Source organism: Tinamus guttatus, unplaced genomic scaffold (assembly GCF_059628265.1).
Source record: "Tinamus guttatus ecotype Peru unplaced genomic scaffold, ASM5962826v1 Tinamus_guttatus_pri_ptg001142l, whole genome shotgun sequence".
In the NCBI taxonomy this organism is placed as follows: Eukaryota; Metazoa; Chordata; class Aves; order Tinamiformes; family Tinamidae; genus Tinamus; species Tinamus guttatus.
Window position 1 is genome coordinate 23,102 of NW_028289676.1, and position 26,147 is coordinate 49,248.

At 61.9% G+C, this 26,147-nt stretch overlaps 1 protein-coding gene across 1 annotated transcript in view; it reads right to left on the bottom strand.

Moving 5' to 3' along the window:
* LOC148590717 (ubiquitin-like modifier-activating enzyme 1) overlaps nt 1-26,147 on the bottom strand; it is a gene marked incomplete at both ends in the record, with an annotated part of 54,779 nt that overhangs the window by 19,276 nt on the left and 9,356 nt on the right. Inside the window, 8 exon segments of the mRNA XM_088538669.1 lie at nt 1,400-1,595; nt 8,686-8,750; nt 11,407-11,603; nt 16,622-16,721; nt 16,723-16,788; nt 17,977-18,132; nt 23,318-23,398; nt 24,771-24,881. Coding sequence (XP_088394795.1) covers nt 1,400-1,595; nt 8,686-8,750; nt 11,407-11,603; nt 16,622-16,721; nt 16,723-16,788; nt 17,977-18,132; nt 23,318-23,398; nt 24,771-24,881 — 972 coding nt within the window.

Here is a 26,147-nt window from a genome sequence, read left to right on the forward strand (position 1 = left end):
CCTGGATTGTTCCCAAACACCCTGGATTGTCCCCAAACGCCCCAGATTGTCCTCAAATGTCCCGGAGTGTCCCCAAACACCCCAGACTGTCCCCAAAAGCCCCAGATTGTCCTCAAATGCCCCAAATTGTCCCCAAAGACCCTGGATTGTCCCCAAACACCCCGGATTGTCCCCAAATGCCCTGAATTGTCCCCAAAGACCCCCAATTGTCCCCAAATGCCCCAGATTGTCCCCAAACGCCCCCAATTGTCCCCAAACACCCCGGACTGTCCCCAAAAGCCCCAAATTGTCCTCAAACGCCCCATATTGTCCCCAAAGACCCTGGATTGTCCCCAAACACCCCGGATTGTCCCCAAATGCCCTGAATTGTCCCCAAAGACCCCCAATTGTCCCCAAATGCCCCAGATTGTCCCCAAACGCCCCCAATTGTCCCCAAACGCGCCAGATTGTCCCCAAACACCCCAGACTGCCCCCAAAAGCCCAGATTGCCCCCAAATGCCCCAAATTGTCCCCAAATGCCCCGGATTGTCCCCAAACGCCCCAGATTGTCCTCAGACGCCCCCAATTGTCCCCAAACGCCCCAGATTGTCCCCAAACGCCCCAGACTGCCCCCAAAAGCCCCAGATTGTCCCCAAATGCCCCAAATTGTCCCCAAAAGCCCCAGATTGTCCCCAAACGCCCCCAATTCTCCCCAAATCCCCCACGAAACCACCCCGTCTCTCCCATCTCTCCCATCTCTCCCATCTCTCTCCCATCTCTCTCCCATCTCTCCCGTCCCTTTCCCATCTCTCCCATCTCTCCCATCTCTCCCATCTCTCCCATCTCTCATCTCTCCATCTCTCCCATCTCTCCCATCTCTCCCATCCCTTTCCCATCTCTCCCATCTCTCCCGTCCCTTTCCCATCTCTCCCATCTCTCCCATCTCTCCCATCTCTCCCATCTCTCTCCCATCTCTCTCCCATCTCTCCCATCTCTCTCCCATCCCTTTCCCATCTCTCCCCCATCGTTCCCATCTCTCCCATCGTTCCCATCTCTCCCCCGTCGTTCCCATCCCTTTCCTGTCTCTCCCATCGTTCCCATCCCTTTCCCATCTCTCCCCCGTCGTTCCCATCCCTTTCCCATCTCTCCCATCTCTCCCATCTCTCTCCCATCGCTCCCATCCCTCTCCCACCCCTTTCCCATCTCTCCCATCTCTCCCATCCCTTTCCCATCTCTCCCATCTCTCCCATCCCTTTCCCATCTCTCTCCCATCGTTCCCATCTCTCCCATTGTTCCCATCCCTTTCCCATCTCTCCCATTGTTCCCATCCCTTTCCCATCTCTCCCATCCCTCTCCCATCTCTCCCCCGCCGCTCCCGTCGTTCCCATCGCTCCCCCCTCATTCCCGCCGCATTCCCGACCTGTCCCGGCGGGAAGTTGTGCAGCAGCTGCCGGATGTTGTTCCGGTACTGGACGTGCCAGTGGCGACAGGCCCAGGCGACGCAGTCGGGCCAGGACCGGGGCCGCTCGGCCACCAAACTGCGGTGCAGGGCCTCGAGGACCTCGAGTGGCTGCGTCCCGGCGAGACGAAGGGTGCGTTCCACGAAACGGGGATCCCTATGGAATGATGGGGACATTGGGGACATTGGGGATGTTGGGGACATTGGGACATTGGGGACATTGGGGACAGCTGCGGTGCAGGGCCTCGAGGACCTCGAGTGGCTGCGTCCCGGCGAGACGGAGCGTCCGCTCCACGAAACGGGGATCCCTATGGGTGACAATGACATTGGGGACATTGGGGACGTTGGGGACGTTGGGGACGTTGGGGACATTGGGGACATTGGGGACGTTGGGGACATCGGGGACATTGGGGACGTTGGGGACATTGGGACATTGGGGACGTTGGGACATTGGGGACATTGGGGACGTTGGGGACATTGGGGACAGCTGCGGTGCAGGGCCTCGAGGACCTCGAGTGGCTGCGTCCCGGCCAAGCGGAGCGTCCGCTCCACGAAACGGGGATCCCTACGGAATGGGAATGACATTGGGGACATTGGGGACGTTGGGGACATTGGGGACATTGGGGACATTGGGGACACTGGGGACATTGGGGATATTGGGGACGTTGGGGACATTGGGGACGTTGGGGACATTGGGGACAGCTGCGGTGCAGGGCCTCGAGGACCTCGAGTGGCTGCGTCCCGGCCAAGCGCAGGGTGCGTTCCACGAAACGGGGATCCCTATGGGTGACAATGACATTGGGGACATTGGGGACATTGGGGACGTTGGGGACATTGGGGACATTGGGGACATTGGGGATGTTGGGGACATTGGGACATTGGGGACATTGGGGACAGCTGCGGTGCAGGGCCTCGAGGACCTCGAGTGGCTGCGTCCCGGCGAGACGGAGCGTCCGCTCCACGAAACGGGGATCCCTACGGGTGACAATGACATTGGGGACATTGGGGACATTGGGGACATTGGGGACATTGGGGACAGCTGCGGTGCAGGGCCTCGAGGACCTCGAGTGGCTGCGTCCCGGCCAAGCGCAGGGTGCGTTCCACGAAACGGGGATCCCTATGGAATGGGAATGACATTGGGGACATTGGGGACATTGAGGACATTGGGGACATTGGGGATGTTAGGGACATTGGGGATGTTGGGGACATTGGGGACAGCTGCGGTGCAGGGCCTCGAGGACCTCGAGTGGCTGCGTCCCGGCGACACGAAGGGTGCGTTCCACGAAACGGGGATCCCTACGGAATGGGAATGACATTGGGGACATTGGGGACATTGGGGACGTTGGGGACGTTGGGGACATTGGGGACGTTGGGGACACTGGGGACATTGGGGACATTGGGGACATTGGGGACATTGGGGACGTTGGGGACATTGGGGACGTTGGGGACAGCTGCGGTGCAGGGCCTCGAGGACCTCGAGTGGCTGCGTCCCGGCCAAGCGCAGGGTGCGTTCCACGAAACGGGGATCCCTATGGAATGATGGGGACATTGGGGACATTGGGGACATTGGGGACGTTGGGGACATTGGGGACGTTGGGGACAGCTGCGGTGCAGGGCCTCGAGGACCTCGAGTGGCTGCGTCCCGGCGAGACGGAGCGTCCGCTCCACGAAACGGGGATCCCTATGGAATGGGAATGACATTGGGGACATTGGGGACGTTGGGGACGTTGGGGACATTGGGGACACTGGGGACATTGGGGACAATGGGGACACTGGGGACATTGGGGACATTGGGGACATTGGGGACATTGGGGACAGCTGCGGTGCAGGGCCTCGAGGACCTCGAGTGGCTGCGTCCCGGCCAACCCGAGCGTCCGCTCCACGAAACGGGGATCCCTATGGAATGGGAATGACATTGGGGACGTTGGGGATATTGGGGACATTGGGGACAGCTGCGGTGCAGGGCCTCGAGGACCTCGAGTGGCTGCGTCCCGGCCAAGCGCAGGGTGCGTTCCACGAAACGGGGATCCCTATGGGTGACAATGACATTGGGGACATTGGGGACATTGGGGACATTGGGGACAGCTGCGGTGCAGGGCCTCGAGGACCTCGAGTGGCTGCGTCCCGGCCAAGCGCAGGGTGCGTTCCACGAAACGGGGATCCCTATGGGTGACAATGACATTGGGGACATTGGGGACATTGGGGACGTTGGGGACATTGGGGACATTGGGGACATTGGGGATGTTGGGGACATTGGGACATTGGGGACATTGGGGACAGCTGCGGTGCAGGGCCTCGAGGACCTCGAGTGGCTGCGTCCCGGCGAGACGGAGCGTCCGCTCCACGAAACGGGGATCCCTATGGGTGACAATGACATTGGGGACATTGGGGACGTTGGGGACGTTGGGGACGTTGGGGACATTGGGGACATTGGGGACGTTGGGGACATCGGGGACATTGGGGACGTTGGGGACATTGGGACATTGGGGACGTTGGGACATTGGGGACATTGGGGACATTGGGGACACTGGGGACATTGGGGATATTGGGGACGTTGGGGACATTGGGGACGTTGGGGACATTGGGGACAGCTGCGGTGCAGGGCCTCGAGGACCTCGAGTGGCTGCGTCCCGGCCAAGCGCAGGGTGCGTTCCACGAAACGGGGATCCCTATGGGTGACAATGACATTGGGGACATTGGGGACATTGGGGACGTTGGGGACATTGGGGACATTGGGGACATTGGGGATGTTGGGGACATTGGGACATTGGGGACATTGGGGACAGCTGCGGTGCAGGGCCTCGAGGACCTCGAGTGGCTGCGTCCCGGCGAGACGGAGCGTCCGTTCCACGAAACGGGGATCCCTATGGGTGACAATGACATTGGGGACATTGGGGACATTGGGGACATTGGGGACATTGGGGACAGCTGCGGTGCAGGGCCTCGAGGACCTCGAGTGGCTGCGTCCCGGCGACACGAAGGGTGCGTTCCACGAAACGGGGATCCCTACGGAATGGGAATGACATTGGGGACATTGGGGACATTGGGGACGTTGGGGACGTTGGGGACATTGGGGACGTTGGGGACACTGGGGACATTGGGGACATTGGGGACATTGGGGACATTGGGGACGTTGGGGACATTGGGGACGTTGGGGACAGCTGCGGTGCAGGGCCTCGAGGACCTCGAGTGGCTGCGTCCCGGCCAACCGGAGCGTCCGCTCCACGAAACGGGGATCCCTATGGAATGATGGGGACATTGGGGACATTGGGGACATTGGGGACATTGGGGACATTGGGGACGTTGGGGATGTTGGGGACATTGGGGACATTGGGGACATTGGGGACAGCTGCGGTGCAGGGCCTCGAGGACCTCGAGTGGCTGCGTCCCGGCCAAGCGCAGGGTGCGTTCCACGAAACGGGGATCCCTATGGAATGATGGGGACATTGGGGACATTGGGGACATTGGGGACGTTGGGGACATTGGGGACGTTGGGGACAGCTGCGGTGCAGGGCCTCGAGGACCTCGAGTGGCTGCGTCCCGGCGACACGAAGGGTGCGTTCCACGAAACGGGGATCCCTATGGAATGGGAATGACATTGGGGACATTGGGGACGTTGGGGACGTTGGGGACATTGGGGACACTGGGGACATTGGGGACAATGGGGACACTGGGGACATTGGGGACATTGGGGACATTGGGGACATTGGGGACAGCTGCGGTGCAGGGCCTCGAGGACCTCGAGTGGCTGCGTCCCGGCCAACCCGAGCGTCCGCTCCACGAAACGGGGATCCCTATGGAATGGGAATGACATTGGGGACATTGGGGACATTGGGGACATTGGGGACATTGGGGACATTGGGGACGTTGGGGACATTGGGGACATTGGGGTCATTGGGGACATTGGGGACATTGGGGACATTGGGGACGTTGGGGACGTTGGGGACATTGGGGACATTGGGGACGTTGGGGACATTGGGGACATTGGGGTCATTGGGGACATTGGGGACATTGGGGACAGCTGCGGTGCAGGGCCTCGAGGACCTCGAGTGGCTGCGTCCCGGCGAGACGGAGCGTCCGCTCCACGAAACGGGGATCCCTATGGAATGGGAATGACATTGGGGACATTGGGGACATTGGGGATATTGGGGACATTGGGGACATTGGGACATTGGGGACATCGGGGACATTGGGGACATTGGGGACATCGGGGACATTGGGGACATTGGGGACAGCTGCGGTGCAGGGCCTCGAGGACCTCGAGTGGCTGCGTCCCGGCGAGACGGAGCGTCCGCTCCACGAAACGGGGATCCCTATGGGTGACAATGACATTGGGGACATTGGGGACGTTGGGGACATCAGGGACATTGGGGACATTGGGGACATCGGGGACGTTGGGGACATTGGGGACATTGGGGACAGCTGCGGTGCAGGGCCTCGAGGACCTCGAGTGGCTGCGTCCCGGCCAAGCGGAGCGTCCGCTCCACGAAACGGGGATCCCTATGGAATGATGGGGACATTGGGGACATTGGGGACATTGGGGACATTGGGGACGTTGGGGACATTGGGGACATTGGGGACATTGGGGACATTGGGGACGTTGGGGACGTTGGGGACATTGGGGACAGCTGCGGTGCAGGGCCTCGAGGACCTCGAGTGGCTGCGTCCCGGCGAGACGGAGCGTCCGCTCCACGAAACGGGGATCCCTATGGAATGGGAATGACATTGGGGACATTGGGGACATTGGGGACATTGGGGACATTGGGGACGTTGGGGACATTGGGGACGTTGGGGTCACTGGGGACATTGGGGACGTTGGGGACATTGGGACATTGGGGACACTGGGGACGTTGGGGACATTGGGGACATTGGGACGTTGGGGACATTGGGGATATTGGGGACATTGGGGACATTGGGGACGTTGGGGACATTGGGGACACTGGGGACACTGGGGACATTGGGGACATTGGGGATGTTGGGGTCATTGGGGACATTGGGGACATCGGGGACACTGGGGACATTGGGGACACTGGGGACACTGGGGACATCGGGGACATTGGGGACATTGGGGACATTGCGGACACCGTCCTGGCCAGGCAGAGCATCCGCTCCACAAAATGGGGGTCCCTATGGGGACAATGACAAGGACATTGGGGACAATGGCAATAACAGTGACATTGGGGACACTGGGGACACTGAGGACACTGGGGACATTGGGGACATTGGGGACACTGGGGACACCGTCCCCGCGAGCTGGAGCATCCGCTCCACAAAAGGGGGATCCCTGCAATGACATTGGGGACATTGGGGACAATGACAATGACATTGGGGACATTGGGGACAATGACAATGACAATGACAGTGACACTGGGGACATTGGGGACATTGGGGACACCATCCCAGCCAGGCGCAGCATGCGCTCCACAAAACAGGGGTCCCTATGGGGACAATGACAATGACACTGGGGACATTGGGGACACCGTCCCTGTGGGGTGACAGTGACAATCAGAGCGACACTGGGGACACTGGGGACAATGACAGTGACACTGGGGACACCGTCCCGGCCACGCACAGTGTGCGCTCCACGAAACAGGGGTCCCTATGGGTGACAATGGGGACAATGACAATGGGGACATTGGGGACATTGGGGACATTGGGGACACTGGGGACATTGGGGACATTGGGGACACCGCTGTGCGCTCCACGACCCGCGGGTCACTGCAACGGGGCCAGTGACGGTGACAACGGGGACACCAGGGACACCGCGACCACGGGGACACCAGGCACGGGGGACAGTGACAACGGGGACGGCGCCACCGCCGCGTGGCAGCCCCGGTGTCCCCCCCAGTGTCCCCTCTGTGTCCCCCCATGTTCCCGTCCCCCCGTGTCCCCTCCGTGTCCCCGTGTCCCCCGTGTCCCTGTGTCCCGTGTCCCTGTCCCCCTGTGTCCCCCCGTGTCCCCTCTGTGTCCCCGTCCCCCCGTGTTCCCTGGTGTCCCCCCCGTGTCCCCCCGTGTCCCTGTGTCCCCACGTGTCCCCCTGTGTCCCCATGTCCCCCGTGTCCCTGTGTCCCATGTCCCTGTCCCCTTGTGTCCCCCTGTGTCCCCCTGTGTCTCCATGTCCCCTTGTGTCCCTGTGTCCCCATGTGTCCCTGTGTCCCCCCCGTGTCCCCCGTGTCCCCATGTCCCCCGTGTCCCCATGTCCCCCGAGTCCCTGTGTCCCCCCGTGTCCCCATGTCCCCCCGTGTCCCCCTGTGTCCCCATGTCCCTCGTGTCCCTGTGTCCCCCCGTATCCCCGCGTGTCCCCCCGTCCCTGTGTCCCCATGTCCCCCCCGTGTCCCCGTGTCCCCATGTCCCCCGTGTCCCTGTGTCCCATGTCCCTGTCCCCTTGTGTCCCCCCATGTCCCCTCTGTGTCCCCGTGTCCCCCTATGTTCCCGTCCCCCCGTGTCCCCCGTCCCCCTGTGTCCCCCTGTGTCTCCATGTCCCGTGTCCCCATGTCCCCCGTGTCCCCATGTCCCCCGTGTCCCTGTGTCCCCCCGTATCCCCGCGCGTCCCCCCGTCCCTGTGTCCCCATGTCCCCTCCGTGTCCCCTCTGTGTCCCCGTCCCCCCGTGTTCCCTGGTGTCCCCCCGTGTCCCCCGTGTCCCCTCCGTGTCCCCATGTCCCCTGTGTCCCTGTGTCCCATGTCCCTGTCCCCTTGTGTCCCCCCGTGTCTCCATGTCCCCCTGTGTCCCCATGTCCCCCCCATGTCCCCGCCCCCCCGTGTTCCCTGGTGTCCCCCCGTGTCCCCGTGTCCCCCGTGTCCCCATGTCCCCCGAGTCCCTGTGTCCCCCCGTGTCCCCATGTCCCCCCGTGTCCCCCTGTGTCTCCATGTCCCCCTGTGTCCCCATGTCCCCCCGTATCCCCGCGTGTCCCCCCGTCCCTGTGTCCCCATCCCCCCCATGTCCCCCCGTGTCCCCCCGTGTCCCCTCTGTGTCCCCGTCCCCCCGTGTTCCCTGGTGTCCCCCCGTGTCCCCCCGTGTCACCTCCGTGTCCCCATGTCCCCCGTGTCCCTGTGTCCCATGTCCCTGTCCCCTTGTGTCCCATGTCCCCCTGTGTCTCCATGTCCCCCTGTGTCCCCATGTCCCCCCGTGTCCCTGTGTCCCCCGTGTCCCCCTGTGTCCCCCCGTCCCTGTGTCCCCATGTCCCCCCCGTGTCCCTGTGTCCCCCCGTGTCCCCCCGTGTCCCCCCCGTGTCCCCGTGTCACCTACGTCAGGTACTGGTTGACGTTCTCGGCCGGCTGCTTGAAGAGCCCCTCGAACTCGTCACGCGCCCACTGCGGGGGAGGGGAGCTCAGCGAGGGGCCCCGGCGTCCGGGGATCCCAACGGAGGGGCCCAGGCGTCCGGGGATCCCCATGGAAGGGCCCAGGCGTCCGGGGATCCCAATGGAGGGGGAATGGGAAGGGCCCAGGCGTCCGGGGATCCCAATGGAGGGGCCCAGGCGTCCGGGGATCCCAATGGAAGGGCCCAGGCGTCCGGGGACCCCAATGGAGGGGGAATGGGAAGGGCCCAGGCGTCCGGGGATCCCAACGGAAGGGCCCAGGTGTTCGGGGCTCCCAAGGGAAGGGCCCAGGCGTCCGGGGATCCCAATGGAGGGGCCCAGGCGTCCGGGGACCCCAATGGAAGGGCCCCGGCGTCCGGGCATCCCAATGGAAGGGCCCCGGTGTCTGGGGCTGGGAAGGACCCAGGTGTCCGGGGATCCCAATGGAAGGGCCCCGGCGTCCGGGACTGGGAAGGGCCCCGGCGTCCGGGGATCCCCATGGAAGGGCCCTGGCGTCTGGGGCTCCCAATGGAAGGTCCTGGGTATCTGGGGTGTCCCAAGGGAAGGGCCCTGGCGTCCGGGGATCCCCATGGAAGGTCCTGGGTATCCAGGGTGTCCCAAGGGAGGGGTCCAGGCGTCCGGGACTCCCAAGGGAAGGGCCCAGGCGTCCGGGGATCCCAATGGAAGGTCCTGGGTATCTGGGGTGTCCCAAGGGAAGGGCCCCGGCGTCCGGGGCTGGGAAGGGCCCCGGCGTTTGGGGATCCCAATAGAAGGGCCCAGGCGTCCGGGGCTCCCAAGGGAAGGGCCCAGGCGTCCGGGGATCCCAATGGAGGGGCCCAGGCTTCCGGGGATCCCCATGGAAGGTCCTGGGTATCTGGGGTGTCCCAATGGAAGGGCCCAGGTGTCCGGGGCTCCCAATAGAAGGGCCTTGGTGTCCGGGGCTGGGAAGGGCCCAGGCGTCCGGGGATCCCAATAGAAGGGCCCCGGCGTCCGGGGCTCCCAATGGAGGGGGAATGGGAAGGGCCCAGGCGTCCGGGGATCCCCAATGGAAGGTCCTGGGTGTCTGGGGTGTCCCAAGGGAAGGGCCCTGGTGTCCGGGGCTCCCAAGGGAAGGGCCCCGGCGTCCGGGGATCCCCATGGAAGGGCCCCGGCGTCCGGGGATCCCAATGGAGGGCGAATGGGAAGGGCCCAGGCGTCCGGGGATCCCAACGGAGGGGCCCAGGCGTCCGGGGATCCCAATGGAAGGGGAATGGGAAGGGCCCAGGCGTCCGGGGATCCCAACGGAGGGGCCCAGGCGTCTGGGGATCCCCATGGAAGGTCCCCGGCGTCCGGGGATCCCAACGGAGGGGCCCAGGCGTCCGGGGACCCCAACGGAGGGGCCCAGGCGTCCGGGGATCCCAATAGAAGGGCCCCGGCGTCCGGGGATCCCAATGGAAGGTCCTGGGTATCTGGGGTGTCCCAATGGAAGGGCCCAGGCGTCCGGGGCTCCCAATGGAGGGGCCCAGGCGTCCGGGGATCCCAACGGAGGGGCCCAGGTGTCCGGGGATCCCAATGGAGGGGCCCAGGCGTCCGGGGACCCCAATGGAAGGTCCTGGGTATCTGGGGTGTCCCAAGGGAAGGGCCCAGGCGTCCGGGGATCCCAATGGAGGGGCCCTGGTGTCCGGGGATCCCAACGGAGGGGCCCAGGAGTCCGGGGATCCCAATGGAGGGGCCCAGGAGTCCGGGGATCCCAATGGAGGGGCCCAGGCGTCCGGGGCTCCCAATGGAGGGGGAATGGGAAGGGCCCAGGCGTCTGGGGATCCCCATGGAAGGGCCCAGGCGTCCGGGGATCCCAATGGAAGGGCCCCGGTGTCCGGGGATCCCAATGGAAGGGCCCAGGCATCCGGGGATCCCAATGGAGGGGCCCAGGTGTTCGGGGATCCCAACGGAGGGGCCCAGGTGTCCGGGGATCCCAATGGAGGGGCCCAGGCGTCCGGGGACCCCAATGGAAGGGCCCAGGCGTCCGGGGATCCCAATGGAGGGGCCCAGGCGTCCGGGGATCCCCATGGAAGGGCCCAGGCGTCCGGGGATCCCAATGGAAGGGCCCAGGCGTCCGGGGACCCCAATGGAAGGGCCCCGGCATCCAGGGATCCCAATGGAGGGGCCCCGGCGTCCGGGACTGGGAAGGGCCCAGGCGTCCGGGGATCCCCATGGAAGGGCCCCGGCGTCCGGGGCTCCCAATGGAGGCGGAACGGGAAGGGCCCAGGCGTCTGGGGCTCCCAAGGGAAGGTCCTGGGTATCTGGGGTGTCCCAATGGAAGGGCCCAGGCGTCCGGGGATCCCAATGGAGGGGCCCAGGCGTCTGGGGCTCCCAAGGGAAGGTCCTGGGTATCTGGGGTGTCCCAAGGGAAGGTCCCCGGCGTCCAGGGCTGGGAAGGGCCCAGGTGTCCGGGGCTCCCAAGGGAAGGTCCCCGGCGTCCGGGGATCCCAATGGAGGGGCCCAGGCGTCCGGGGCTGGGAAGGGCCCAGGCGTCCGGGGATCCCAATGGAGGGGCCCTGGTGTCCGGGGATCCCAATGGAGGGGCCCCGGCGTCCGGGGCTCCCAATGGAAGGTCCTGGGTATCTGGGGTGTCCCAACGGAGGGGCCCAGGCGTCCGGGGCTCCCCATGGAAGGTCCCCAGCACCCCGCGCACCTGCAGCGTGTGCTCGATGGCGTTGGGGAAGTTCTTGAGCGTGCAGATGGGAATGGCCTTTTCGGGCGGGTCCTGGCTGGAGCTGTAGGACTCGCTCAGGAACGGGATCACCACCTGCACGTTGCCCTTCGTCCCCAGCGTCCCCGACTCCAGCAGCGGCTTCCGGTAGTAGACGCAGCGGCGGTCGACGTAGAGGCCTGCGGGGACGGCGCGCTGGGACCGCGGGGACCGCGGGGACCCACGGGGACCACCAGGACCCATGGGGACCTTCTGGGACCTGCTGGGACCCAAGGGACCCACGGGGACCACCAGGACCCACAGGGACCACCAGGACCCACGGGGACCTCCCGTGACCTCCAGGGACCACCAGGACCCACGGGGACCTTCTGGGACCTTCTGGGACCCCCAGGGACCTTCTGGGACCACGGGGACCGCAGGGACCCACAGGGACCACCAGGACCTCCAGGGACCACCAGGACCCACGGGGACCTTCTGGGACCCCCAGGGACCTCCCGGGACCACCAGGACCTCCAGGGACCTCCCAGGACCTGCTGGGACCACGGGGACCCACGGGGACCCACAGGGACCACCAGGACCCATGGGGACCTTCTGGGACCTGCTGGGACCCAAGGGACCCACGGGGACCTTCTGGGATCCACAGGGACCTCCAGGGACCACCAGGACCCACGGGGACCTTCTGGGACCCACGGGGACCTTCTGGGACCACCAGGACCCACGGGGACCTTCTGGGACCCACGGGGACCTCCCAGGACCTGCTGGGACCCAAGGGACCCACAGGGACCTTCTGGGACCCATGGGGACCCCCCGGGACCCCCGGGGACCTCCCGGGACACACGGGGACCTCCAGGGACCACCAGGACCCACAGGGACCTCCCAGGACCTGCAGGGACCCCAGGGACCCCCGGGGACCTCCCGGGACCCACAGGGACCTACCAGGACCCACAGGGACCACCAAGACCCACAGAAATCCCCCAGGACCCGCGGGGACCCACAGGGACCTCCAGGGACCCACAGGGACCACCCAGGACCTCCAGGGAGCTCCCAGGACCTCCTGGGACCCCAGGGACCCCTGGGGACCTCCTGGGACCCACAGGGACCTCCCAGGACCTCCAGGGACCACCAGGACCCATGGGGACCACCAGGACCTCCAGCGACCTCCCAGGACCTCCAGGGACCACCCAGACCCATAGAGATCCTCCAGGACCACCGGGGACCTCCTGGGACCCATGGGGACCACCAGGACCTCCAGGGACCTCCTAGGACCTGCTGGGACCCCAGGGACCCCCGGGGACCTCCCAAATCCATAGAGATCCCCCAGGACCCCTGGGGACCACCAGGACCTCCAGGGACCACCCAGGATCCCCATAGGACCCCCTAGAACGCCCTATAGCACCCATAGGAGCCCTTGTAGCACCCCTAGGACCCCCTAGGATGCCCCATAGCGCCCATAGGACCCCTTGTAGCACCCATAGGACCCCCTAGGCCACCCTAAGATCCCCTAAAACCCCTTGTAGGGCCTATAGGAGCCCATAGGAGCCCTTGTAGCACCCATACGACCCCCTAGGACACCCTAGAGCACCCTTAGGACCCCTTGTAGCACCCATAGGAGCCCATAGGACTCCTTGTAGCACCCATAGAACCCCTTGTAGCACCCATAGGAGTGCATAGGATCCCTTGTAGCGCCCATAGGGCCTGTTGTAGTGCCCATAGGAGCTCATAGGACCTGTTGTAGCACCCATAGGACCCCTTGTAGCACCCACAGGAGCCCATAGGACCCCTTGTAGCACCCATAGGAGCCCTTGTAGCGCCCATAGGACCTTCTAGGGCACCGATAGAAGCCCTTGTAGTGCCCATAGGACCCCTTGTAACACCCATGGGAGCCCATAGGACTCCCTAGGACACCCTAAGATCCCCTAGAACCCCTTGTAGCACCCATAGGACCCTTTACAGCACCCATAGGAACCCTTGTAGTGTCTGTAGGAGCCCATAGGACCCCTTGTAGAGCCCATAGGAGCCCACAGAACCCCTTGTGGCACCCCTGCTCTTGCAGCACCCTTAGGACCCCTTGTAGCACCCATAGGACCCCTTGTAGTGCCCGTAGAAGCCCATAGAACCCTTTGTAGCACCCATAGGACCTGTTGTAGCACCCATAGGAGCCCATAGGACCTCTTGTAGCACCCATAGGACCCCTTGTAGTGCCCATAGGGGCCCTTGTAGCACCCCTAGGACCCCCTAAGATCCCCTAGAACCCCTTGTAGTGCCCATAGGAGGCCATAGGACCCCTTGTAGCACCCATAGGAGCCCTTGTAGCACCCATAAGAGTGCATAGGACCTTTTGTAGCACACCTAGAAGCCCTTGTAGCACCCATAGGATGCCCTAGGGCACCCATAGGACCCCTTGTAGACCCCTAGAACCCCTTGTAGTGCCCATAGGAGCCCATAGGACCCCTTGTAGCACCCATAGGACCTCTTGCAGCACCCATAGGACCCCTGGTAGCACCCCTAGGACCTGTTGCAGCACCCATAGGAGCCCACGGGATCCCAGTAGCACACATAGGAGCGCATAGAACCCTTTGTAGCGCCCATAGGAGCCCATAGGACCCCTTGTAGCACCCATGGGAACCCATAGGACCCCTTGTAGCACCCATAGGACCTGTTGCAGCACCCATAGGACCTGTTGTAGCACCCATAGGAGCCCATAGGACCTCTTGTAGCACCCCTAGAACCCCTTGTAGCACCCATAGGAGCCCATAGGACCCATTGTAGCACCCATAGGGCCTGTTGTAGCACCCATAGGACCCCACAGGAGGCCTTGTAGCACCCATAGGACCCCTTGTGGCACCCCTAGGACTCCTTGTAGCACCCCTAGGACCCCTTGTAGCACCCATAGGACCCCATAGGACATCTTGTAGCACCTCTAGGACCCCTTGTAGCACCCATAGGACCCCTTGTAGCACCCATAGGAGCCCATAGAAGCCCATAGGAGCACATAGGACCTGTTGTAGCACCCATAGGAGCCCATAGGACCCTGGTAGCACCCATAGGACCCCATAGGACCTCTTGTAGCACCCATAGGACCTCTTGCAGCACCCATAGGAGCCCTTGTAGCGCGCATAGGAGCCCATAGAACCCCTTGTAGCACCCATAGGACCCCTTGTAGCACCCATAGGAGCCCATAGGACCTCTTGTAGCACCCATAGGAGCCCGATAGCACCCATAGGAGCTCATAGAACCTCTTGTAGCACCCATAGAAACCCTTGTAGCACCCATAGAAGACCGATAGCACCCATAGGAGCCCATAGAACCCCTTGTAGCACCCATAGGACCCCTTGTAGCACCCATAAGACCCCGGTAGCACCCATAGGAGCTCACAGAACCCCTTGTAGCACCCATAGGACCCCTTGTAGCACCCATAGGAGCCTGGTAGCACCCATAGGAGCCCATAGAACCCCTTGTAGCACCCATAGGACCCCCGGTAGCACCCATAGAAGCCCATAGGAGCCCATAGGAGCCCATAGGACCCTGGTAGCACCCATAGGACCCCTTGTAGCACTCATAGGAGCCCATAGAAGCCCATAGCAGCACATAGGACCTGTTGTAGCACCCATAGGAGCCCATAGGACCTCTTGTAGCACCCATAGGACCCCTTGTAGCACCCATAGGACCCCGGTAGCACCCATAGGAGCCCATAGGAGCCCATAGGACCCTGGTAGCACCCATAGGACCCCTTGTAGCACCCATAGGAGCCCATAGGATCTCTTGTAGCGCCCATAGGAGCCCATAGGACCTCTTGTAGCACCCATAGGACCCCTTGTAAGCACCCGTAGGACTCCTTGTAGCACTCCTAGAACCCCTTGTAGCACCCATAGGAACCCATAGGACCTCTTGTAGCACCCATAGGACCTCTTGCAGCACCCATAGGAGCCCTTGTAGCACCCATAGGACCCCATAGGACCTCTTGTAGCACCCATAGGACCTCTTGCAGCACCCATAAGACCCCTTGTAGCACCCATAGGAGCCCATAGGACCCCTTGTAGCACCCATAGGACCCCTTGTAGCACCCATAGAACCCCTTGTAGCACCCATAGGACCCCGGTAGCACCCATAGGAGCTCACAGAACCCCTTGTAGCACCCATAGGACCCCTTGTAGCACGCATAGGAGCCTGGTAGCACCCATAGGAGCCCATAGGACCCTGGTAGCACCCATAGGACCCCTTGTAGCACCCATAGGAGCCCATAGAAGCCCATAGGAGCATATAGGACCTGTTGTAGCACCCATAGGAGCCCATAGGACCCTGGTAGCACCCATAGGAGCCCATAGGACCTCTTGTAGCACCCATAGGACCTCTTGCAGCACCCATAGGAGCCCTTGTAGCACCCATAGGAGCCCATAGGACCTCTTGTAGCACCCATAGGAGCCCGATAGCACCCATAGGAGCCCATAGGACCTCTTGTAGCACCCATAGAACCCCTTGTAGCACCCATAGGACCCCTTGTAGCACCCATAGGAGCCCATAGGACCTCTTGTAGCACCCATAGGAGCCCGATAGCACCCATAGGAGCTCATAAGACCTCTTGTAGCACCCATAGAACCCCTTGTAGCACCCATAGGAGACCGATAGCACCCATAGGAGCCCATAGAACCCCTTGTAGCACCCATAGGAGCCTGATAGCACCCATAGGAGCTCATAGAACCCCTTGCAGCACCCATAGGACCTCTTGCAGCACCCATAGGACCCCTTGTAGCACCCATAGGAGCCCATAGGACCCCTTGTAGCACCCATAGGAGCCCATAGGACCCCCTAGGACACCCTAAGATCCCCTAGAACCCCTTGTAGCACCCATAGGACCCTTTACAGCACCCATAGGAGCCCTTGTAGTGCCTGTAGGAGCCCATAGGACCCCTTGTAGAGCCCATAGGAGCCCACAGAACCCCTTGTGGCACCCCTAGAATCCCTTGTAGCACCCATAGGAGCCCATAGGACCCCCTAGGACACCCTAAGATCCCCTAGAACCCCTTGTAGCACCCATAGGAGCCCATAGGCTCCCGGTAGCACCCATAGGACCCCTTGTAGCACCCATAGGAGCCCATAGGAGCCCATAGGACCCCTTGTAGCACCCATAGGACCCCTTGTAGCACCCATAGGAGCCCATAGGCCCCCGGTAGCACCCCCAGGCCCCCCGCGGGCTCACGCGCGTCCACGTTGTCCAGCGCGTTGGCGACGCCGTCCAGGCTCTCGAAGAAGTCGTCGTCGTAGATCCGCTCCGTGTCCGGCCCCACGCGCTCCGAGCGGGGCGCTGATCCGCAGCGCCGGGTTCATCTCCCGCGCCGCCGCCGCCGCGCGCTCCGACTTGAGCTTCTGCGGGGGGAGAAGGGCCCAGGCGTCCGGGAAGGGCCCAGGCGTCCGGGAAAGGGTCCAGGAGTCCGGGAAGGGCCCAGGCGTCCGGGAAGGGCCCAGGCATCCGGGAAGGGGCCCAGGCGTCCGGGAAGGACCCAGGTGTTTGGGAAAGGGCCCAGGAGTCCGGGAAAGGGCCCAGGTGTTTGGGAAAGGGCCCAGGCGTCCGGGAAGGGCCCAGGCATCCGGGAAGGGCTCGGGTGTCCAGGAAGGGGCCCAGGCGTCCGGGAAGGACCCAAGTGTTTGGGAAAGGGCCCAGGCGTCCGGGAAAGGGCCCAGGCATCCGGGAAGGGGCCCAGGAGTCCGGGAAAGGGCCCAGGTGTTTGGGAAAGGGCCCAGGCGTCCGGGAAGGGCCCAGGCGTCCGGGAAGGGGCCCAGGCGTCCGGGAAGGACCCGGGTGTTTGGGAAAGGGCCCAGGCGTCCGGGAAGGGCCCAGGCGTCCGGGAAAGGGCCAGGAGTCCAGGAAAGGCCCAGGAGTCCGGGAAAGGGCCCAGGCGTCCGGGAAGGGGCCGGGAGTCCAGGAAGGGCCCAGGAGTCCAGGAAGGGCCCAGGCGTCCGGGAAGGGCCCAGGTGTTTGGGAAGGGGCCCAGGCATCCGGGAAGGGGCCCAGGCGTCCGGGAAGGACCCAGGTGTTTGGGAAAGGGCCCAGGCGTCCGGGAGATGCCCCTGTCCTGTATCCACTACTCTGCCCGGGACTGGAACCCTGGGACTGTCCCCACATGTCCCTATGTCCCCGTGTCCCCACATGTCCTCTGTGTCCCCCTGAAACCCCTGTGTCCCCTTGTGTCCTCTCATGTCCCCATGTCCCCTCATGTCCCCTCATATGCCCGTGTCCCCCATGTCCCTCTGTGTCCCCAACGTCCCCAATGTCCCCAATGTCCCCATTGTCCCCAATGTCCCCAATGTCCCCCATGTCCCCAATGTCCCCATGTCCCCGCTCACCGCCACGTCCCACGGCCGGAACAGGAACTGCCGGTTGAGGTTGGAGCGCTCGATCGCGTCCATGTCCCCAACGTCCCCAATGTCCCCAATGTCCCCAGTGTCCCCAATGTCCCCAACGTCCCCAACGTCCCCAATGTCCCCAACGTCCCCAATGTCCCCATTGTCCCCAATGTCCCCAACGTCCCCAATGTCCCCAATGTCCCCGCTCACCGCCACGTCCCACGGCCGGAACAGGAACTGCCGGTTGAGGTTGGAGCGCTCGATCGCGTCCATGTCGGCGACGGTGACGAGGCCACCGGGGCCACAACCCAACCCGGCCAGCGCGAAGTTCTTGAGGAGCTCGCAGCCGATGGCGCCCGCGCCGACCTGAAAACGGGGAAAATACACCCAAAAATACGGTGAAAATAGGGTAAGGACATGGGAAGGAAACGAGCAGCCGATGGCGCCCGCGCCGACCTAAAAATGGGGAAAATACACCCAAAAATACGGTGAAAATAGGGTAAGGACATGGGAAGGAAACGAGCAGCCGATGGCGCCCGCGCCGACCTAAAAATGGGGAAAATACACCCAAAAATACATCAAAAACATGGTGAAAACGTGGGGAGGACACGAGGAGCCGATGGCACCCGCGCCGACCTGAAAACGGGGAAAAATGGGGTAAAAATAGGGGAAAAATACACCAAAAACACACCAAGGACATGGGGAGGACACGAGCAGCCGATGGCGCCCGCGCCGACCTAAAAATGGGGAAAATACACCCAAAAATACGGTGAAAATAGGGTAAGGACATGGGGAGGACACGAGCAGCCGATGGCGCCCGCGCCGACCTGAAAATGGGGAAAAATGGGGTAAAAATAGGGGAAAAATACACCAAAAACACACCAAGGACGTGGGGAGGACACGAGCAGCCGATGGCGCCCGCGCCGACCTGAAAACGGGGAAAAATAGGGGAAAAATAGGGGAAAAATACACCAAAAACACACCAAGGACATGGGGAGGACACGGGCAGCCGATGGCGCCCGCGCCGACCTAAAAACGGGGAAAATACACCCAAAAATACATCAAAAACATGGTGAAAACGTGGGGAGGACACGAGGAGCCGATGGCGCCCGCGCCGACCTAAAAATGGGGAAAATACACCCAAAAATACGGTGAAAATAGGGTAAGGACATGGGGAGGAAACGAGCAGCCGATGGCGCCCGCGCCGACCTGAAAACGGGGAAAATACACCCAAAAATACGGTGAAAATAGGGTAAGGACATGGGGAGGAAACGAGCAGCCGATGGCGCCCGCGCCGACCTAAAAATGGGGAAAATACACCCAAAAATACGGTGAAAATAGGGTAAGGACATGGGAAGGAAACGAGCAGCCGATGGCGCCCGCAAAGACCTAAAAACGGGGAAAAATACCCCAAAAATACGGTGAAAATAGGGTAAGGACATGGGGAGGAAACGAGCAGCCGATGGCGCCCGCGCCGACCTGAAAACGGGGAAAATACACCCAAAAATACGGTGAAAATAGGGTAAGGACATGGGAAGGACACGAGCAGCCGATGGCGCCCGCAAAGACCTAAAAATGGGGAAAATACACCCAAAAATACGGTGAAAATAGGGTAAGGACATGGGAAGGACACGAGCAGCCGATGGCACCCGCGCCGACCTGAAAATGGGGAAAATACACCCAAAAATACGGTGAAAATAGGGTAAGGACATGGGGAGGAAACGAGCAGCCGATGGCACCCGCGCCGACCTGAAAATGGGGAAAATACACCCAAAAATACGGTGAAAATAGGGTAAGGACATGGGGAGGAAACGAGCAGCCGATGGCGCCCGCGCCCACCTGAAAATGGGGAAAATACACCCAAAAATACGGTGAAAATAGGGTAAGGACATGGGGAGGACACGAGCAGCCGATGGCGCCCGCGCCCACCTGAAAACGGGGAAAAATGGGGTAAAAATGGGGTAAAAATACACCAAAAACACACCAAGGACATGGGGAGGACACGAGCAGCCGATGGCGCCCGCGCCGACCTGAAAATGGGGAAAATGGGGTAAAAATGGGGTAAAAATACAGCAAAAACACACCAAGGACATGGGGAGGACACGAGCAGCCGATGGCGCCCGCGCCGACCTGAAAACGGGGAAAATACACCCAAAAATACGGTGAAAATAGGGTAAGGACATGGGAAGGAAACGAGCAGCCGATGGCACCCGCGCCGACCTAAAAATGGGGAAAATACACCCAAAAATACGGTGAAAATAGGGTAAGGACATGGGGAGGAAACGAGCAGCCGATGGCGCCCGCGCCGACCTAAAAATGGGGAAAATACACCCAAAAATACGGTGAAAATAGGGTAAGGACATGGGGAGGAAACGAGCAGCCGATGGCGCCCGCGCCGACCTAAAATGGGGAAAATACACCCAAAAATACGGTGAAAATAGGGTAAGGACATGGGAGGAAACGAGCAGCCGATGGCGCCCGCGCCGACCTGAAAACGGGGAAAATACACCCAAAAATACGGTGAAAATAGGGTAAGGACATGGGAAGGACACGAGCAGCCGATGGCGCCCGCGCCGACCTGAAAACGGGAAAATACACCCAAAATACGGTGAAAATAGGGTAAGGACATGGGAAGGAAATGAGCAGCCGATGGCGCCCGCGCCCACCTAAAAATGGGGAAAAATGGGGGAAAAATACACCAAAAACACACCAAGGACATGGGGAGGACACGAGCAGCCGATGGCGCCCGCGCCGACCTGAAAATGGGGAAAATCAGGTAAAAATGGGGAAAAATACACCAAAAACACACCAAGGACATGGGGAGGGCACGAGCAGCCGATGGCGCCCGCGCCCACCTGAAAACGGGAAAATCGGGTAAAAAATGGGGGAAAAATACACCAAAAACACACCAAGGACATGGGGAGGACACGAGCAGCCGATGGCGCCCGCGCCGACCTAAAAACGGGGAAAATACACCCAAAAATACGGTGAAAATAGGGTAAGGACATGGGGAGGAAACGAGCAGCCGATGGCGCCCGCGTTGACCTAAAAATGGGGAAAATACACCCAAAAATACGGTGAAAATAGGGTAAGGACATGGGAGGAAACGAGCAGCCGATGGCGCCCGCAAAGACCTAAAAATGGGGAAAATACACCCAAAAATACGGTGAAAATAGGGTAAGGACATGGGAAGGAAACGAGCAGCCGATGGCGCCCGCGCCGACCTAAAAATGGGGAAAATACACCCAAAAATACGGTGAAAATAGGGTAAGGACATGGGGAGGAATCGAGCAGCCGATGGCGCCCGCGCCGACCTAAAAATGGGGAAAATACACCCAAAAATACGGTGAAAATAGGGTAAGGACATGGGAAGGAAACGAGCAAGCCGATGGCGCCCGCGCCGACCTAAAAATGGGGAAAATACACCCAAAAATACGGTGAAAATAGGGTAAGGACATGGGGAGGACACGAGCAGCCGATGGCACCTGCGCCGACCTAAAAATGGGGAAAATACACCCAAAAATACGGTGAAAATAGGGTAAGGACATGGGAAGGAAACGAGCAGCCGATGGCGCCCGCGCCGACCTGAAAACGGGGAAAATACACCCAAAAATACATCAAAAACATGGTGAAAATGTGGGGAGGACACGAGGAGCCGATGGCGCCCGCGCCGACCTGAAAATGGGGAAAATACACCCAAAAATACGGTGAAAATAGGGTAAGGACATGGGGAGGACACGAGCAGCCGATGGCGCCCGCGCCGACCTAAAAATGGGAAAATACACCCAAAAATACGGTGAAAATAGGGTAAGGACATGGGGAGGACACGAGCAGCCGATGGCACCTGCGCCGACCTAAAAATGGGGAAAATACACCCAAAAATACGGTGAAAATAGGGTAAGGACATGGAAGGAAACGAGCAGCCGATGGCGCCCGCGCCGACCTGAAAACGGGAAAATACACCCAAAAATACATCAAAAACATGGTGAAAACGTGGGGAGGACACGAGGAGCCGATGGCGCCCGCGCCGACCTAAAAATGGGGAAAAAACGGGTAAAAATGGGGTAAAAATACACCAAAAACACACCAAGGACATGGGGAGGACACGAGCAGCCGATGGCGCCCGCGCCCACCTGAAAACGGGGAAAAATAGGGGAAAAATAGGGGAAAAATACACCAAAAACACACCAAGGACATGGGGAGGACACGAGCAGCCGATGGCGCCCGCGCCCACCTGAAAACGGGGAAAAATGGGGGAAAAATAGGGGAAAAATACACCAAAAACACACCAAGGACATGGGGAGGACACGAGCAGCCGATGGCGCCCGCGCCGACCTAAAAATGGGGAAAATACACCCAAAAATACATCAAAAACATGGTGAAAACGTGGGGAGGACACAGGCAGCCGATGGCGCCCGCGCCCACCTGAAAACATGGGAAAATACATGGGACACGCTAGGGACATGGGGACAAAGGCCATGGGTGCACGCTAAGAACATGCTAAGAACATGCCAAGGACACACCAAAGACACACCAAGGACACGTTAAGGACACGCCAAGGACACGCTAGGGACGTGGGGAGAAGGGCCATGGACACACTAAGGACACACCAAGGACATGCAAGAACACGCTAAGGACATGGGGAGAAGGGCCATGGGTACACGCTAAGGACACGCTAAGGACATGCCAAGAACACGCTAAGGACACATTAAGAACACACTAAGAACACATTAAGAACATGCTAAGGACACACCAAAGACACAGTAAGAACACACTAAGGGCATGCCAAGAACATGCTAATGACACGTTAAGGACACACTAAGAACACGTTAAGAACACACCAAGGACACGCTAAGAACACATTAAGAACATGGTAAGGACACACCAAGGACACGCTAACGACATGTTAAGCACACACTAAGCACACATTAAGCACACGCCAAGCACACATTAAGCACACGCCAAGCACGCATTAAGCACACACTAAGCACACATTAAGCACACATTAAGCACACGTTAAGCACACGCCAAGCACACATTAAGCACACGTTAAGCACACATTAAGCACACGCCAAGCACGCATTAAGCACACATTAAGCACACGTTAAGCACACGTTAAGCACACATTAAGCACACACCAAGCACACATTAAGCACACACCAAGCACACATTAAGCACACATTAAGCACACATTAAGCACACGCCAAGCACACATTAAGCACACATTAAGCACACGTTAAGCACACGTTAAGCACACATTAAGCACACGCCAAGCACACATTAAGCACACATTAAGCACACATTAAGCACACGGTAAGGACACATTAAGCACATGCTAAGGACATGTTAAGGACGCACCAAGGCCATACCAAGAACACGTTAAGCACACATTAAGCACATGCCAAGCACACCACGCTAAGCACACACTAAGAACACGCTAAGCACACACTAAGCTCACATTAAGCACATGCTAAGGTCACGTTAAGCACACGCTAAGGTCACGTTGAGCACACGCTAAGCACACGCCAAGGTCCCGCGTGTCCCCGCTCACCACAAAGTACTTCTGCGCCCCCAGCCGCTCCTGCAGCCGCTCCCCGAACACGGCGATCTGCCCGTCGTAGCGGCAGTTCCGCTGGGGACGGGACGGCCACGTCACCGCGGGGACACGGGGGGACACCCGGTGACACCAGGGACACCCAATGACACCCGGTGACACCCAGGGACACGGGGACAGCGTCACCAGGGGGACCCGGGGGGGACCCAGTGACACCCAATAACACCCAGTGACACCCAGGGACACCAGGGACACCGCGGGGACCGGGGGGACACGGGGACGCCCGGGGACACCCGGCGACACCAGGGACACCCAGTGTCACCCAATGACACCCAATGACACCCAGGGACACCCGGTGAAACCAGGGACACCCAGGGACACCACGGGGACCGGGGGGACCCAATGACACCCAGGGCCACCCGGGGACACCCAATGACACCCAAGGCCACCCAGTGTCACCAGGGCCGCCCGGGGACACCCAGTGACACCGGGGCCACTCAATGACACCCAATGACACCAGGGACACCCAGGGACACCCAATGACACCCAGTGTCACCAGGGCCGCCCGGGGACACCGGGGCACCCAATGACACCCAGTGACACCAGGGCCACTCAATGACACCCAGTGTCACACAATGTCACCCAATGACACCCAGAGACATCCAGTGACACCCAGTGACACCCAGTAACACTGCAGTCACCAGGGCCACTAGGGCCACCCAGTGACACCCAATGACACCAGGGACACCCAGTGACACCCAGTGTCACCCAATGTCACCCCCCCCCCCCACGGGTGCCCCCCCCCACATTGGGCGCCCCCCCCCCCACATTATTGGGTGCCCCCCACCCATAGGCGCCCCCCCCCCCCACGGGTCCCCCCACGCATAGGTGCCCCCCCCCCACATTGGATGCCCCCCCACATTGGATGCCCCCCCCCACATTGGGCGCCCCCCCCATGGCCGCCCCCCCCCCCACATCGGGTGCCCCCCACATCAGGTGCCCCCCCCCCCACGGGTTCCCCCCCCACCCACATCGGGTGCCCCCCCCACCCATAGGTGCCCCCCCCGCATTGGGCGCCCCCCCCACCCATAGGCGCCCCCCCCCCATGGGTCCCCCCACCCATAGGCGCCCCCCCCCCCCCACGGGTCCCCCCATATCAGGCGCCCCCCCCCCCCACATCGGGTGCCCCCCCCACATTAGGTGCCCCCCCCACCCATAGGTGCCCCCCCCCGCACCCATGGGTGCCCCCCCCCCACATTATTGGGCGCCCCCCCCCCCCCACGGGTCCCCCCACATCGGGCGCCCCCCCCACATTAGGTGCCCCCCTCCACCCATGGGTGCCTCCCCCACATTATTGGGTGCCCCCCACCCACGGATTCCCCCCCCCCATAGGTGCCCCCCCCACCCATGGGTGCCCCCCCCCCCCATTATGGGGCGCCCCCCCCCGCACCGGGCGGCACGTCTCCTCCGTGAGCAGCGTCTCCCGGTCGTCCTCGGGGAGACACTCGAGGGCGTCGAAGTAGAAAAACTGCTGGATGGGCATGAACTTCCCGGAGCAGGCCTGGAAAACGGGGCGGGACAGCGGGAATGGGGGGTCAGGGGACACCGGGAATGGGGGTTGGGACACCGGGAATGGGGCGGGACACCGGGAATGGGGGTCAGGAGAGCGGGAATGGGGGGTCAGGGACACCGGGAATGGGGGTCAGGGGACACCGGGAATGGGGGGTCCGGAGAGCGGGAATGGGGGGCGGGACACCGGGAATGGGGGCGGGACACCGGGAATGGGGGTCGGGAGATCGGGAAGGGGGTCGGGAGAGCGGGAATGGGGTCGGGAGAGCGGGAATGGGGTCAGGGAGTCGGGAATGGGGGTCAGGAGAGCGGGAATGGGGCGGGAGAGCGGGAATGGGGGTCAGGGATCCGGGAAGGGGGGTCAGGAGACCAGGAAGGGGGTCGGGAGAGCGGGAATGGGGTTGGGACACCGGGAATGGGGGCGGGAGAGCGGGAATGGGGGTCAGGGATCCAGGAATGGGGTCGGGAGAGTGGGAATGGGGGCGGGACACCGGGAATGGGGGTCGGGACACCGGGAATGGGGTCAGGGAGCCGGGAATGGGGTGAGGAGAGCGGGAATGGGGGGTGGGACACCGGGAAGGGGGTCCGGAGAGCGGGAATGGGGTCAGGACACTGGGAATGGGGTCGGGGATCCGGGAGGGGGGGGCGGGACACCGGGAATGGGGGTCAGGAGAGCGGGAATGGGGGGTCAGGAGAGTGGGAATGGGGTCAGGGAGCCGGGAATGGGGGCGGGACACCGGGAATGGGGTCGGCAGAGCGGGAAGGGGGTTGGGACACCGGGAATGGGGGCGGGAGAGCGGGAGGGGGGTCAGGGATCCGGGAGGGGGGTCGGGAGAGGGGGAATGGGGACGGGACACCGGGAATGGGGGTCAGGGAGCCGGGAAGGGGGTCGGGAGAGCGGGAATGGGGTCAGGGAGTCGGGAATGGGGGTCAGGAGAGCGGGAAGGGGGTTGGGACACCGGGAATGGGGGGTCCGGAGAGCGGGAATGGGGTCAGGGATCCGGGAATGGGGGGTCAGGGAGCCGGGAATGGGGGTCAGGAGACCGGGAATGGGGCGGGACACCGGGAAGGGGGTCAGGAGAGCGGGAAGGGGATCGGGGATCCGGGAAGGGGGCCCAGGTGTCCAAGAAAGGGGTCAGGAGTCCAGGAAGGGGCCCAGGAGTCCAGGAAGGGGCCCAGGCATCTGGGGAAGGGCCCAGGAGTCCGGGAAAGGGCCCAGGAGTCCGGGAAAGGCCCAGGAGTCCGGGAAGGGCCCCGG